At 44.9% G+C, this 15,348-nt stretch overlaps 3 protein-coding genes across 3 annotated transcripts; 1 reads left to right on the top strand and 2 right to left on the bottom strand.

Annotated features, from left to right (window-relative positions):
• Positions 1–6,471: 6,471 nt before the first annotated feature.
• On the bottom strand, positions 6,472–7,935 carry K444DRAFT_518450 (uncharacterized protein; the record flags this gene model as incomplete). The annotated part of the gene is made up of 4 exons (XM_024873865.1): positions 6,472–6,567; positions 6,610–7,277; positions 7,366–7,672; positions 7,732–7,935. The coding sequence occupies 4 exons, from the start codon at positions 7,933–7,935 to the stop codon at positions 6,472–6,474; spliced, it is 1,275 nt and encodes a 424-aa protein (XP_024742990.1).
• A 221-nt stretch (positions 7,936–8,156) lies between these two features.
• On the bottom strand, positions 8,157–9,089 carry K444DRAFT_162749 (uncharacterized protein). The gene is made up of 2 exons (XM_024870673.1): positions 8,792–9,089; positions 8,157–8,736 (listed from the first exon to the last, which is right to left on the bottom strand). Exons 1-2 carry the CDS (start codon positions 8,871–8,873, stop codon positions 8,339–8,341), a joined length of 480 nt encoding a protein of 159 aa, XP_024742989.1. The 5' UTR covers positions 8,874–9,089; the 3' UTR covers positions 8,157–8,338.
• A 373-nt stretch (positions 9,090–9,462) lies between these two features.
• Positions 9,463–12,692, top strand: K444DRAFT_517859 (uncharacterized protein; the record flags this gene model as incomplete). The annotated part of the gene is given in 8 exon segments (XM_024873815.1): positions 9,463–9,557; positions 9,649–10,205; positions 10,326–10,540; positions 10,598–10,661; positions 10,823–11,190; positions 11,473–11,621; positions 11,638–11,700; positions 12,107–12,692. 8 exon segments carry the CDS (start codon positions 9,463–9,465, stop codon positions 12,690–12,692), a joined length of 2,097 nt encoding a protein of 698 aa, XP_024742988.1.
• Between the last annotated feature and the right edge of the window lie 2,656 nt (positions 12,693–15,348).

Below are 15,348 nucleotides of genomic sequence, written 5' to 3'. Positions count from 1 at the left end.
TCTTCTATTTCTAAGACTCGCTATAGCCTACTTTATATATTAAATCCTTTTTTATATAGCTTTTCTTTTATAATCTACTCTTTATAACTAATATACGGGCTACTAACTTCCCTTACTTAGATTATATAGTTCTTTTATAGCTTATGGATATGCTTACGGATTATAATCCGTTTATTATAGTCTATAAGATAGCCTGCAAGCGTCTTATAAGTTAGTAAACCGATTTCCGGATCTTACTTAACTCGCAAATATACTTAATTCTTGAGTTAGGTACTAATTATTATTATAAGAACCTCCTAATAAGTAATAAGATTATAGCCCTTATTCCGGACAAGTATATAAATACAAGCCGCCATAATCTGGTACTTATAGTTTACGAGGCAGGCCACAAGCGTCTATAAATATATATAATTAATATTATATATATAGTATATATACTGCTTTACTATATCTTATTCTTCTTATATAGTAACCCGGGCTAGTACTACGGTTTATAGTTATAGGACTATAATAGGACCTATTAGTAAATATAACTAGAGTAGCAGGTCTTTTACTAGTATTACCTCTATATTTATCTAGCCTTCTCCTTACTCTTTTATACTAGCCGCTTTTTTTAGTAATATATTATTAATATATATATTACTTATAAGATTACCTCGCTTGACTAGCTCCGCTCATACTAGTAGAATATCCGTACGGATATATATATAGGACTTATAAATACTCTAATCTGCAAGAATATTTATATAAGTAATATTAGCTATTACTTTATTTTCCCATTAAGCTTTACGAGTAGTAATTACTTTATATAATAGCTTTTTTAAGACTTAATAGCTATTATATAATACTTTAGTAAGCCAAGCTTCTTTATTACCTTTATAGCTAACCCGTACTAGCCTAAGATTATAGATTATTTCTTAAACGGATAGTAAGCTATTAATTATCCGGATTTTCTTTACTAGGTCTTTATATTAAAGATAAGGGAGCTACTTACGGACCTAAAGAATTACCTTTTCGGACTATATATAAGCCATATATATATAATTAAATACCAGAAGCATAGCCTCCCGTATATATACCTGCTCTTATTTCTTAGGAAAGAAGCCGTTTTCTTAATTCCCGATTTAGTTAATAAAGTTATTTATACCAAGCTCCCAGACCCGTTATAGGATCCTATAGGCAAACTTATAACTATAATAACTAGTTAGATATCTTACGGACCATATAGCCTCAAAAATAATCCGAAAGCCCTATATATGGTTTATAAGACGCCTATAGCCCCGCTCGCATACTAGAAGAGATTCCCTAAGGCATTTGCAATTATAATAATTATCCGCAAGAATAAGTATCCCGAGTACCGGTACCAGGATAATGGCCATATATTTACGGTTTATAAACCAGGCTTTCTAGGCTAGGAAATTGTCTATAATAATTACTAGGTTATTTCATATAACCCGTATCTCTTCTAGAAGTTCCGCTCTCGTATTAATATTGAGGTTTATACTTCCGTATAAGTAATTAAGTATATTCATAAGTATATCTATAAAGAAATAGACTATATAATTATTATAGTCTCAGGAATAGATAATAAGATTACCTAATACCTTTAAGCTCGGTATATAGGCCTTATAAAGGCTTTCTGGCGCCTGTTCAAGTGCCTAATATACCAGGAGTTCTCCCCGATTTAGTACTTAGTAATTTACTTCCCTAGGTAATATATAGTCTGCTTTATAGATAACCTCTTACCCGAGTAAATTACGGACCGGGCCACAAATACACGTTTAACCTTAATAGCTTTCTTTAAGTATAATGTAATATACGAGAACGGCCGCTAATACCTCTACTATAAGTTCCCATAGCACTTTATATAGGTTACCAAGACCCGGATATAGAAGCCCTGCGAGCAAGGGTATAATATTAGCCGTATTTACTATTATAGCCCGGTTTCGGGTAAGCGGTTTTACTTATGGCTCTTACTAATAGTCATATACGGTCCGCGGTTCTTTAATGAGCTCTATTTAGTTAAGGGCGTCCGTTATCCCACGTACTATACTGCCTATATTACCCGCGGCTTGGCAAAAAATAATTAGGAATAATTCTAGTGCTTTAACGAGGCTATTTTATTAATGACTGGCCATGGTTTATGGACGCTCTTTCTTATAGGTATCTGCTAGTAACTAATTATGGATACGCGAGTGATCTGGGACCGGTATAAGAAGTATTTCTGTAATAACTTGGCCCGCAAGCTTGCCCGCGACCCGTTAATTGACTTCCCGCTACCCTTGGTTAACCCTTACTATAATTATGGCCTCTTCTTGCTCGGTCTCGGCCTTGCGGATCTCTAGCAAATGCTTGCGGACATTACCCTACCTGAGAATACCTTTGACTAGACCATAAGCCACCGTATGGCTAATCTACGGGTCAATTACGCCCGTAAGATGTTACTGGCGACCGCAATACAAGCCTAGCTAAACGTAGACTAGTGCTCTTGCTTCTAGATAATTATAACGGTAATTACGGACGATTTACAGACGGCTCACTTCTACTTGCAGGGCCCGGGCAGGACCGGTAAGACGTTCCTCTATAAGACCCTCTGCTACTATTACCGTGGCCAAGGTAAGGTAGTCCTGTATGTAGTATTAACGGGTATTACGGCTCTTCTTCTCCCGGACGGACGCACGTCTCACTCCCAGTTCCGGATCCCGCTCGAGCTCAACGAGTCGTCCGTAAGTACGATTACTAAGACGAGCCGGCTCAGGGCGCTCTTGCGATCTACGGACCTAATTATCTGGGACGAGGTGCCCATATAACACAAGTACTACTTTGAGGTAGTATACCGGCTAATAGTCGATTTACGGTCGGTTGCGGACGACGTTCTCTTTAGAGAGGTACCCGTAATTCTCGGGGGGAACTTTGCCCAGATCTTACTAGTGGTCCCATACGGTTTGCGGGCCGATATAGTACGGGCCTGCCTATAGCAGACGTGGATCTGGCCACGGCTCCGTTAGTTATTATTACGGATTAATATGCGGGTCCGTAATAACCCGTCCGAGCAGGATTTTATAGACTAGATTAGTTATCTACCGTATAACCCGTCCTTAAATAGGCAGATTACGCTCCCGCCTTTTATTCCGCGTACCTAGTTAGTTACGGACCTGATTAATTACGTCTACCCGCAAGAGCGACTCTTGCGGGCCCTGCATAACTACTAGGCCTTTAGCGGACGGGTAATCCTGTTAATCCTGAATAATACGGTCCGCGAGCTTAACTAAATAATCCTGGATATGCTTCCTGGCCAGGAACGGACGTATTTTATAGTAGATTCGGCTAATATAAACGAGGCGGATCCTGAAATCGCAGAATTACCTCTAGAGGTCTTATAAAGCATCTGTTTACCGGGTCTACCCCTTTCCAAGCTATAACTCAAAATCGGTACACCCGTAATACTCTTGCGGAATCTCTATCCGCAGGAAGGGCTTTATAACGGGTTGCGGATATTGATTTATAGCTTTGGGAGGTTCTCGATTCGCATATGGCTACTAGGTAGCGACTTTAATAGCTAATTACGGATAATTCCACGGATTAAGCTCCAGTTAACAAATCAGTAACTATCTTTTATACTCTCCCGTAAGCAGTTTCCACTTGCTTTATCCTTTGTAATGACTATTAATAAGTCGCAGGGCTAGTTATTTGAGGCAGTGGGGGTGAATTTATAATCGCCGGTCTTTTCTTACGGCCAGTTCTATGTAGCAGCCTTACGGGTAACCTCACAAGCAGGGCTTTATATTCTTTTATCCCCTAATATAAACCGTACGAGTAATATAGTATACCCAGAAATATTACAGGGTCTTGCTTAGCTTTTGACTTACTTACGGGCTATTCTCCTTCTTATACCGTCCGTAAAGGCCTTTACCAAGTCACATACCCCCTTTAATTCCAACCCCACTCGGGACGAGTTTAGGGCAAAATTATTAATTGGCCCCGGAGCTTGCATAGGGCCGCCAATTAATAATTTTAGCGAAGCGGCCCTAAACTCGTCTATCTTATATTTTCGCTATTTTCCGGAGAAAACTAACACTATCACGTGAATACGTCTATACGGGAACACCAAAACTTTAGGCCCGCTCCATAGTTCAGGCTCCATTTTACAGGCTTTACGGGCTCCACAAGCTCTATAGACTTCACAGGTACCACAGGTTCCACAGGCTCCCTTTTACAAGGTTTATAGGCTAATTCCACAGGCTTTATAGGCTCCGTACGCTCCGCAGGCTCCCAATAGATACCCTCCCTTTAAACCGGCTACGCTACTCCGGATACAAGTCCTTTCGCCCAATTACAAGCTTCCCTTTTTACGAGAACGGATATCGACTTTATACTTGCGAAATCTGCCTCATATGAAAGCATAACCAATACCATAAAGCTACGGGCGAATTTATACAAGAAAGGCATGACCGGCGGATCTTACGGGCGAAGAGAGCAAAGCTACGGGCACAAAAGCGTGGGATATGGGATCCTGTGGACTTGGAGAAGGCACTAGCAGAAGGAGAGGTCCAAAGGAAGTAGAGGGAGTTCCAGGCTCAATTACAAGACGATGAATGGCAGTGGGATAAAGAGGAGAAGCAGTGGGAGATAGAGCAAGAGAGGAAATGGGAAGAGAACGATCCGGTAAGAGCTTGCAAATAGTAAGTAGCGGGGCTATATATAGCAGTTTACGGACGAGTATAAGAGGGGGGAGCAAGAGCAGGAGCAGGAGCAGGAGCAAGAACAAGAGGAAGCGTGGTGCTGGCTTACGGCTAGCCAATATTTGGAGATACAAAGGGAGGAGGGGCTTGCGGGCAAAGGAGAAGGACTTGCAGATAAAGAGAGACCTACGGACGAAAAGGGGGGACTTACGGACGAAGAGGGGGGACTTACGGACGAAGAGGAGAAATTTACGAATAAAGAGGTATCTGTGGATCAATTTACGGACGAGCCTATAGCCCGTAAATAGGAAACCCTGTCCGTAAATACTTACTAACCTTTCTCTTAGAATACTGCTCCAGTTGCAATCAAAAACGCCCCCTTTCTGAATTTGGACGATTCTTTACGTGCTCTATATGCCGAAAACGGAAGCAAAAGTCAAATCGTCGATGTGGTATTCAAAGAAAGGAGCAAGCAAGGGTATCGAGACGAGCTTCAAAGACATATACAAGTACGTACTAGGAAATCGGGCGAGCAGGAGCTTAGGGAGGTAAGGGCTATAAAACGCTATGGATGTCTTATAAAAGACGATAGAAAACAGCCTTTAGAAGTCAATAATTATTTAAATAAAAGCCTTTAAAAGACTGCACGCTTACACGTCACATTAGTGCGAGCTTGCGAGCGCAATGTGGCTATATTTAATAAAAAAAGGAGGGGGGGTTAAGTAAGAGAGAGAGCTTAATAAGTAAAAGTAAGGCTTAAAAGGGCCTATAAAAGGGGAGGGAGAGCTTTGCAAGTATAATTAAGGAGTATAGTAATTTATAAAAATAGAGAGAGAGCTTTATCCAATTAATCTCGAATCGAGATCAGGGCAAAATTAAAGCCTGGCGGCCCTACGCAAGCTTCGGGGCCAGTCTTTAATTTTAGCGAAGCGGCCCAGATCTCGTGGTTCAAACCAAGCTCGCTTCCAAAGCTCGGCGTTTCAGTAGTCTTGGCCATACCTACTTATCCACTGCCACACCTCACTCCTATCCTCCTTAGCTTTAAATTCTCAAGACATAGGAAATCATTGATCTTTGAGCCTCGTTCCATTGCTCTGTTCCTGCCGTCACAGTGGGCCTGTACACGCTCCGTAATTATTTAGTTCCGAGGCTTCTTTGAGATCCTCCTCCTCCTTTCTTTAGCTTTGAATTATTAAAATTGAGATAATCTAACTATGCCTTTTAGGCCCTAGTTCTTGTATTTATAGCAATTATATCTTTAAGTAATTAGGCAAATATTGGTTTAATAATTTCACGATAGCCCGTCGCCCATAGTCTAATAGTCGTATACAAGAGATAAATATCTAGCTAGTATAAAAACCCATATCTCCTATTATAAAGTTACGAAAATACCTCTGGTAGTACCCACGGTATGGGATACGAAGAATCTAGGTCTACAGTTAGCGTCTGACTTTGCGTCGGGACCGTGTGCTGCAACTCTTGTTGCTCCGCTCATTACTGTAATTGACAAGTGTGTTTTCCTCAAGGGCTGTTTTGTACAATGCATAGGAGTCAGTTCGCTCTAGCCGAGTCGCCCCCTTTTCCAAGCTCTCCTCAGCCCAAGCGAGTGAAACTGATGTACCACAAGGACGGAATTAAGAGTAGTTGAGATTAAGAAAACTCAATAGTTTTCTAAAGACCTTTTTGAGTACTGTACATTTTGCGCCACGCCGTTGTTCCATCCCCTCGGGAATATTTGCGTCAGGCAATGCTTTTCCAAACTCCAGAAGATTCACATAACCCACAAAAATTAATATATCCAATTTCCTTCCAGGTCTGTCTGTAACAGCGAATCAAAAAAAAGATTATCCTCTGGCAAACTCCAGTCTTGTATTTGTTGTGGCTGCTGTGGTTGTTGTGGTTGCTGAGGTTCAGTTTGACATGGCACTTGGCACGAGAGGTTAGGGAATTGACAGCTCGAAAAGGAGATCATGGGCATTTTCGTCTGAGTTGTAAACCCTGGGCTTCGAGGAGTGTAGGAGCCTTGCCAAGATTGCGGAGTTGGTTCCTGTCCCATGGGCAGAGACTGCTCTGGGAATGGTTGAAGGTACGAGAGATTTGACGCTTCGTTCTGTTCCGCGGGTGGAGGCCGGACTATGCTAATTGTACCAAAATACGGGATCGTGAGTTTGAGATTCCCGGTCTGATGATCGGAGGGAGAGCCGGGAGAGCCAATTGCCAGGAGAGACTTGATGACACTGACGCTCTGGGTTGCCACGAAGTCCCTGCCACCCTGCGATAGATCCTCCATATGTTTGAGCACGGCGTGGACCATGGCCTTGTCGGATTCCTTTTGTTGGCGTTGTGCCTGACTTTCACCACCTGTCTCGGACTCCATTATACTCACCAAGTAAAGAGTAACAGTGGAGGTGAGCGCCCCAAAGTCAACCACATTGCAGCAGAATGATGTAGTTCCGGCTCTCCGAAGGGCAAGATATCTGTCAATCATCTCTCGGGAAGCTTTCAAGCAACTAAATCTGCTGTATTCATAGCGCCTTTCCTTGGGAGCTCGAAGCATGAAGGGAAGGTGGAGAATCGCGACCACCTGAAAATACCCTTTACGACCCCTCAAGAGTTAGTAAGGTTCTATCGAGATTAATGATAAAGACAAGGAAGATAAATTTTAAGAGACAAGAGGACTAACACATTTCTGACATGATGCGATTGAAAATCTGCACAGCCTCTAATGAACCGTCGTTTGGAATGAAGGCAGGAATTTCCCACCAGCCTGTTGGCATATCGTTGTGTAATTGTTCGAGTGCTTCATCGATATTTTGTGTGGTGGTATAAACTTGAGAATTTTCGGATTGATTTCGTTCAATAACTCGGCCTACTATATTGCAAAGCTTGCTATTAAAGAGCTCGTCGACGTTCACATTTGGGTTTTGGAAATTCTCGTCGGGCTCAAATTCAAGGTCAGCCGAGCCGCAGGGGAGTCCTAGGAGCAATCCCTAAACAAGAGTACGATCAGCAAATGGGCCAAATTTGAAATAGTGAGTGAAATACATACAAGGTACCTATCTGCTTGTACTGCTTGAAACCACATCTGTCTACCACCCGGAATCGTAGAACCTTTCTTTCTATGAATCCCCATCAACTGTCCGAGATTCAAAGCTCTGCGTAATGTCAACCATGCACGTCGTGGGTTTCCAGCATTGATATGGTATAAGCCTTGAAATATGAGACATTCGAGGCCTTCAGTGGTGCTGACCATCTCATCGTCCGAGGTTATGAGAGATTGAACCGTGGTCATGTATTTGTCAATTCGGGCATCAACGGTGGGTAGAAGGTGCAGGCGTGATATGTCGAAACTCGGGTCTAATTGTTGTACGCATACCGCAATGAACAGGATCGACCGGGCAATGCTGGTTGGATGTCGCTTGGAAACTTCTTGAATGTTAAAAGTTGTAGCTGAGATTTCTTCCACTTTTTGGTTATTAAATGCATGGAGGAGAAGCCAGGAGCTGCTGGCAGCGCGGATCAGATCCGCATCTTGCTGAGATGGCAACAAATCAACCAAGGCCTGTCGAATTCTTTCTAGCTTTGGTGGTCTGCAGGAGGGGGTTCTCGTTCCCGTTGTAGGTGCCGCAGGGGAAGTGACTTGTGATGGAACGTTATCACGGCGACCAAACTAATATTGTCAGCCCAGTAGGGAGGTTAGAGGGCTTGGTACCTACAACTGAGTTCTCAAAAAGAGAGAGGAAAGGGGCATTGTCGGCGACGTTAGGGTTTGCGGAAGCATTCGTGGTGAATGGCGTAAGTACATCATTTCCTACAGACTCTGGAGTCATGATCTTGTGTACATTCTCTTCTTCTTCGAATGATTCGATTTTTGAGACCAATGTCTCCAACAGTCGTTCAACACGGCCGAGTCTCTCGCCAACTTGATTTCCCGCCGAAGTGTCACGCTCTTCAGGATATTCCTGACTTAGACAAGTCGTCCCCCGAGAAATGCATCCCGAACAGACGGGGACATCTTCAGAACTCAATTGGCATCGGACCTTTCTTCGTTTGCCTGTCTTAATATCAGCACATGCTTGAAGAGCTTCGGGGTTACGAGGTCGCCTTACATTCCCAACAGCTCCGAGTACCCTTACGAACTCTCTTTCTAGGAGGCTCTCCATCAACACTAGCAATACCAACAGAAGACATCTTCAAGGCGGCTGAACCAGACTTGTGGTCGGATTCTAGCTTATGCAAACCGGATTCACATAAAAGCAAAGAGAGACCGGTTCGCGGGGGCTTCGTACAGGGTGTCTCAATCACTCGAGGACATGTGTGAGATCTTCAGTTGATAAAGAGTAAGCAAACAGAGGCCAGAAAAATATATTCACAGAAGATGAGCGGGAGGAAAGCCAGAAACATTCGGAGGTGGAGATAGGTATGGGGACATTCCATTGTCAGCATGTTGCAGCCTTGCCATCCCTGCATACAGTAGCAGGATGATCAACGTCGACCGTCCGCCGCTTCGGCGGTCAATCAAGCGAGCTCATCATTGGCCAGAGAGCGAACTGTGCCCGTGGTCCTGTGGCTGAATCGCTTCTCTTGCTTGAATTTGTCAGCATCGGCATCAACTCTGGGACCTGCAACGTCGAACATTTGAAAGACTACACACCAACTATCACTAAGGTGGAACCTCGTTGCCGAGACTAACCTGCTACCTTCTCAGGCATGATAGGGGTATAGCTTTCATAATAAGTCGGACCCGGATTGGTTCGCCCAAGTGTTACCACCTCCAACGATGGATGCTCCCAAACGACCTGGACACCGAGCGAACGGACAGCGTTTGACTCGGAGACGGGTGCCTCTTTCATGTGTAGCATGCAGAGTGAGGAAGTGAGGGGATTCCCCCTTGCCATCGAAAGCACAGGATTCATCTCCTAGCATTTGCCCGGTAAGAAGACAATCACGTGCTGACGTCGCCCAGGTTGAAATGCAATCGAGAGAAGCCGTGCCAGAACTGCATTGTCAGAGGGGAGAGCAATGCGGCTTCCTGCACGTATGCGGAAAAAGCTGAGAAGAAGAATACTGCCAAGTTGAATCCCCGCTCAGACGCTGAGGACATGCGCAAACGTCTCAATCGACTTGAGTATTCCATCCTCTCCATGATGTCAAGTGACGAGAAAACAGCAAGTCGGGACAAGCACTCCAAATTGCACGATACAAATGGCAACAGCATGACTGAGAGTTTCAATCAAGCTGGTGGCCAGCGCATATCAATAGACACTCGGTCTACACACTGGGATGCGATTTTGAATGACCTTGGAGCAATGAAAGATGCATGGAGTGAAGAGAACGACAAGATAAAGTTCTCAAGTGGCTCGCAATCTCCCATTACTAAGGATCATCGACCAAGCTTACTTTCTGGCTTGACGCAACCTCCAGACCGATCAACAATTGTCGCCTCACTTCCTTCCAGAGAGGAGGCTGACAAGCTTGTGACACGCTTCTTCCAGTCCTACAATCCAGCCATTCCTGCTAGATGTGAGTTTATGCCATTGCAGAAGTTCGCACCATACTCACGGTCAACCAGATGTCCTTCACAAAGCCACGTTCCTCAAGCAGGTACACAAATCCTCAATTGATTCTACTTTAAACGGAGAGCTGACCTTGTGCAGTATAATAAACACTGGACCAATCCCTTAAAAACAAAAACTATCTGGGTTGGAATGCTATTCTCCATTCTTTGCATTGCTATGCAATCGTACACTCGTATCAACGAGGTGCCGCCGGAGTATGATGGAACGGCTCCTGCACTGATACAGCTATACCGTGTTCGAACTGCACAGTGTCTGACAATCGCGGATCTTACGAAACCAGTGAGAGCCCAGCCAAGGGGCAGACACTTCGAGATGATTTCGGACTGACTGATCCAGGTTGATTTCATGTGTGAGACGCTGTATCTATATGCAACCATCGAGTATGCTGATGAGAGAGATGGTAAGTCTTGATTCCGTCAAGTATTCTTTCCTGCCCCACTTGTCTTGCGAGCTGTTTACTCCCGAGCCATATCTCGGGTGTAGACCACTCATGAGATAGTATCTTAACTCTAAGTTCCATCCTCTCCACTCAATATTAATCTGAGATTCTGGAGGGCTAAGGCGACATGGGCACTTATTTGCTTTCGGGTACAATGATTCGCCTGGCTCTACAACAAGGTTACCATCGTGACCCCTCTCAGTTTCCTAATTTGTCCGTCTTCCAAGGCGAAATGAGACGTCGGATATGGTCTGCAGTAAGCCAGCACGACCTTCTTTTCTCCATCCAGATCGGCCTTCCAAAATGCATCAGGTATGCAGAATGCGATACTCAACCACCACGGAACCTTTATGAAGAGGAATTATATGAAGACATGAAAGAGCTTCCACCATCTCGACCTGTGAGCGAAGACACAGAAATCTCGTACCAAGTCGTCAAACTGCAAATCATGCGCGCTTATGGGTATGCATATTCTCGAATTTATCCCCATGTATTTGGATGTGTCGTGAGAGACATTCCGACTCTCCACATCCACCCCCGTTTCCTCGCGATTGCCTCGGGAGTTGGAAGTTCCTAACCAAGCAATACTGAATCGAGATTTTCCAGGCATGTCATGGAGTTCTTGAATATACTGGAGCCGCAACCATACGAAGAGGTAAGCTCCAAGTTCTCGGAGTATCAATTCCCCTTGTAGCAATGTCCAACAACTGCTGGAACATCTGCTCCCGAAATACCTGAAAGAAGTATGCTGACTCCGATTCTTTGGGAATAGGTTTTGAAACTTGACTTGAAACTCATGGAAGCAAGGGCAAATATTCCGCCACATTTAGAGCTAAGAACGCTGGAGGAAATGGCCAACGACCCACCATCCCGAGTGATGGAGAGATATATAATGCAGCTGTTTTATAACAAAGCGAGCAAGTCCCTAATTTCTTAGAGTATTGCTTCGCAATTCAAATGTCTTGTTAGCTTTTTACTCCCAAGCTAATCTTGAGAGCGAGTTACTCATGAGACTTTGTCTCAACCCCAAATTATATCCTCTAAAGGCATTGCTAATCGAACATCCTGTGTTGTAGTATGTAGGTTTCTGGGAGAGGACCCCTTCCTATCCTAGATAACCTCGTGATTTTGTCCCTAGACAATATCCCAGTTCTCCCGAAACAATCTATATCAAGCGATTGCTAACTACCCCGCCAGGTCTTTTGCACCGGAAATATTGGTATTCTAACTCCCTGGATGCCTCATTCTATTCAATCAAGTCTAGCGTGTCTGCTGCACTTGCTGTATGTCCATTCTCCAGCTCCGTCTCTGACCCACGAGTCGTGGAACATTTCAAAATTCCTGTGCGGAATGCTTCCGAAGAGCCGGGCACATTTAAATTCCCGATAGACGGAGACTGACTCGAGATCTCAGCTCCTTGATATGCAAGCATCCATGCACCGCGCTGCCCGAACGGGAGGAATTCTCCAGACAATAAAATGGTATCATTTTCCAATCACGAATCACGATTTTTTGCTCGCTGCAATGCTTATTTGTCTGGATCTTATGAGCTTAATAAAGAGAACTAGGGCCGATATCCCAGAGTGCATCATTCCAGAATCTGCGAAACTCCAGGCCATTCAAAGATCTCGAGCTATATGGGCAGAGGTGATCGATCACTCTCGAGATGCTCGCAGGGCGGTTAGCATTCTCACATCAGTCCTTAATAAGCTGTCCCTCTATAAGGAAGAACAGGAGAGGGCCGTGAATGTCCCTGTGACGAAAGATAGTTTGTCAGCCTCTGCCACAAACCCAAACGTCGACTCGCTGCGATACAGCCCGTATTTCACAGACCAGTTTGGGCTAGGAATTCCACTCATAGCTGATTCGCCTTCTGGTGTTGACGTTAATATGGAAACTGATTTCTTGGATAACTTGGGGTCTGATCTCACCATACCAGGAGACTTCAATTGGGTAAGTTGCCGTTCCTATATTCTGGCACTGTTTATCTAACCTGTTTTCGAAGGATCTTTGGGATCAAGCGGTTGGGAACCCCCAGTTACAAGGCCAAGATAACCTTGCCGAATTTGAAGCGCTAGAGAACAACATGGAAGTCACGGAAATCAAAATCTGGCCATTTTCCGACTACATAAATCGCAACTCTATCACCTCATAAGCGACAACACGCTATCCTCGAATTCCTTCAGGATCGGCCCAAACGCTCTCCTCCATGCATCGGCCCCTTTTTGCGAGAATCCAACTGCAATCTCCTTCTGGCCTGCTTTCTCGAACACAGCGGTTGCGCTGTCTATATAATCCTTCTGCGGTATTGGAGGATGGGCTTTCTCAGGCCCATCTTGCAATCAATGATCTTCTCTCTGAACCTCTCATCCAACCCCGTGTTAACGTATGGTGGAGCGAGTTCGATCACATTGATATTTGTACCGGCAAGTTGTGTTCTCAGAACTACATTGAAGGTGTGAGGACCAGCCTTCGTTGAGTTGTAAACAGGATACAACGGAAGAGGGATGAATGCCAGCCCAGAAGTCACAGTAATGAAGGTCGCCGGCTTCTTCAAAGACAGCAAATGCGACACGATCGCCCTTGTGAAGGCAATCTGGGCAATGAGATTTGTGGCGATCTCGGAGACAATGGGCGTTGGTGCTGGTCGATGATTGATCGCTGAAAAACCCAAGCTCCATTTTACCTGATACGAGGAAGACGCTGTCCAGGTTTGGGAAGCTCTGGACGAGTCTCAGTAGCTTGGGTTCGATGTCTGGACATTCTCGACGTTGGTTTGGAAGGTTTCTAGGCCTTTTGAGCTCCGATTTCAGGGCATCGAACGTTCGAGACGACGGCCTGCTGCTATGACGGTCTTGCCTTTGATATGAAAGTAGCGAGTAAACGCTTCACCGATGCCTGAAGTGGCTCCGAGAATGAGAATTGTGTTGATGTTTGCGGTCATGGTGGAAATGGTGTTGGTGTGGGTGCCTTGAGAAGATTGTACTTGTTGGGTTTGGGTGATTGTTGTAAATGAGGAAGATGTTGGCGATGAATGGCCCTTTGCTTGACAACAAACCACAATGCACTTATACTCCACTCTCAAAAGGATCTAGGATTTTAGGATCATAGTGTCCGATTCTGATAGCAGGAAACCCACCACATCGTAAACTCTTCACTTGTATATCTGGATCCCATTGAGAAAAGCTGGCCGTTGGTGCCTCCAACTCAAGGGCCGAAAGGACCTCCGCTAGAACCCGTGACCGACCGAGCACTTCCCTGACATAATAACTCAACCCTCTATGATCCTGTTTAGCGATGCTGGAAATGGCGCCTTCAAGTGGAGTTTGGAATGCAGTGACTTCTGATCCATGGAATTAAGTGAGGGTCAGGAGAGTAATGTCTTGCTTATTCAGCGAATAGGGGCTCATCCCCCGAGACCAGCGGAGAAACTCACAAGTCCAAGGCATTACGGCCTGAGTATCCCGTGCAATGGAATTAAGGGTGGTTGATTTATAATTGATAGATAATTAACCTAGCGGATCTGGTACATCTGGGATGCCGCTGACAAGCTCAGGGGCGGCTAACACGTACTGGACCAAGTGGAGATGGCGGGCTGCAATGTGCATGGAAGTACGGGATCAATGAGAATAAGAACCTAGTTCTAACATCAAGGTGATAAGCTGGTTCTAAATAAGCGAGGTCAAATGAATTCTCATCTCCTCCTTTGGCCCCTTCCAACACCTCCTTTCCCCGCTGATCACGTGCTATACAGGCCTCAAAAACAAGGCACCAAAATGCACTACATGCCCAAGAAACTAAAAAAAAAAAGGAGCCGAAGAGCTTGCCATTAACAACAAGCAGCTCACAACACGTCAACCTTCCCACAAACCACAAACGATCTCTCACAATCCCCAAAATGGCACCTAAACAGCAACGCATCCAAGTTCAGAAGGCCGACCCCCGCCGTGCCCAACCAAAGGGCTATTTCTCCAGCGCATACAACACAGTGACTTCACCTGAGAATTCGAGCGTTGTGAGGAGCATTGCAGTATTCGGGGTATGTTTTCCCCTCTCCCGCTTCTAGACTTGAGATGCATGTGGACTATTTGGAGTGTATGTCGGGAGTAGGAAGATGAGGCGTTGGGCGTGGGAGGAGAGGGATTGAGAAATACAGATATGCAGAGAGGAGAGGAGTTCATAGAACTGGCGGCTAATTGGCTATTTTATAGGTTGCCGTTGCGTTCTTCTCGAGTTCTTGGAGCGAGTTTTTGCTTCCGCCGTGAGTTTGTCCTTTGTACTGCAGACCTTGACGGAATGGTGGCTGATACGATTATCTTATAGGTTGTAAATATCGACTCCAGTTGCTGATGAAGATGAGAGGGACATGACGGGGTTGTATAATGTGTGAATATGAGGCGACTGGAGAGGAAGAGAACGTGTATGATATGAAGGCGATGGCTAGCTGGGGTCGATTATGGGTGGACTCGATCGATGACATGGTTGTGTAATAGATGGTTGGGCGGGCATCACTGGCGTTAAGAAACAATGGATCTCAGCTTCACACAGAGAGAGAAGAGTTAGTGGATGCACGAGCGACATGGCTTGTACGGCCATATCATGATGTATTGGTGAAGCGGAATATGTCCTTACGAACGATCGTATACAT

Source organism: Hyaloscypha bicolor (assembly GCF_002865645.1).
Source record: "Hyaloscypha bicolor E unplaced genomic scaffold K444scaffold_15, whole genome shotgun sequence".
NCBI classification, from domain to species: domain Eukaryota; kingdom Fungi; phylum Ascomycota; class Leotiomycetes; order Helotiales; family Hyaloscyphaceae; genus Hyaloscypha; species Hyaloscypha bicolor.
Note: the sequence above shows the minus strand (reverse complement) of the source record. Positions and strands in the feature narration are given on the sequence as shown.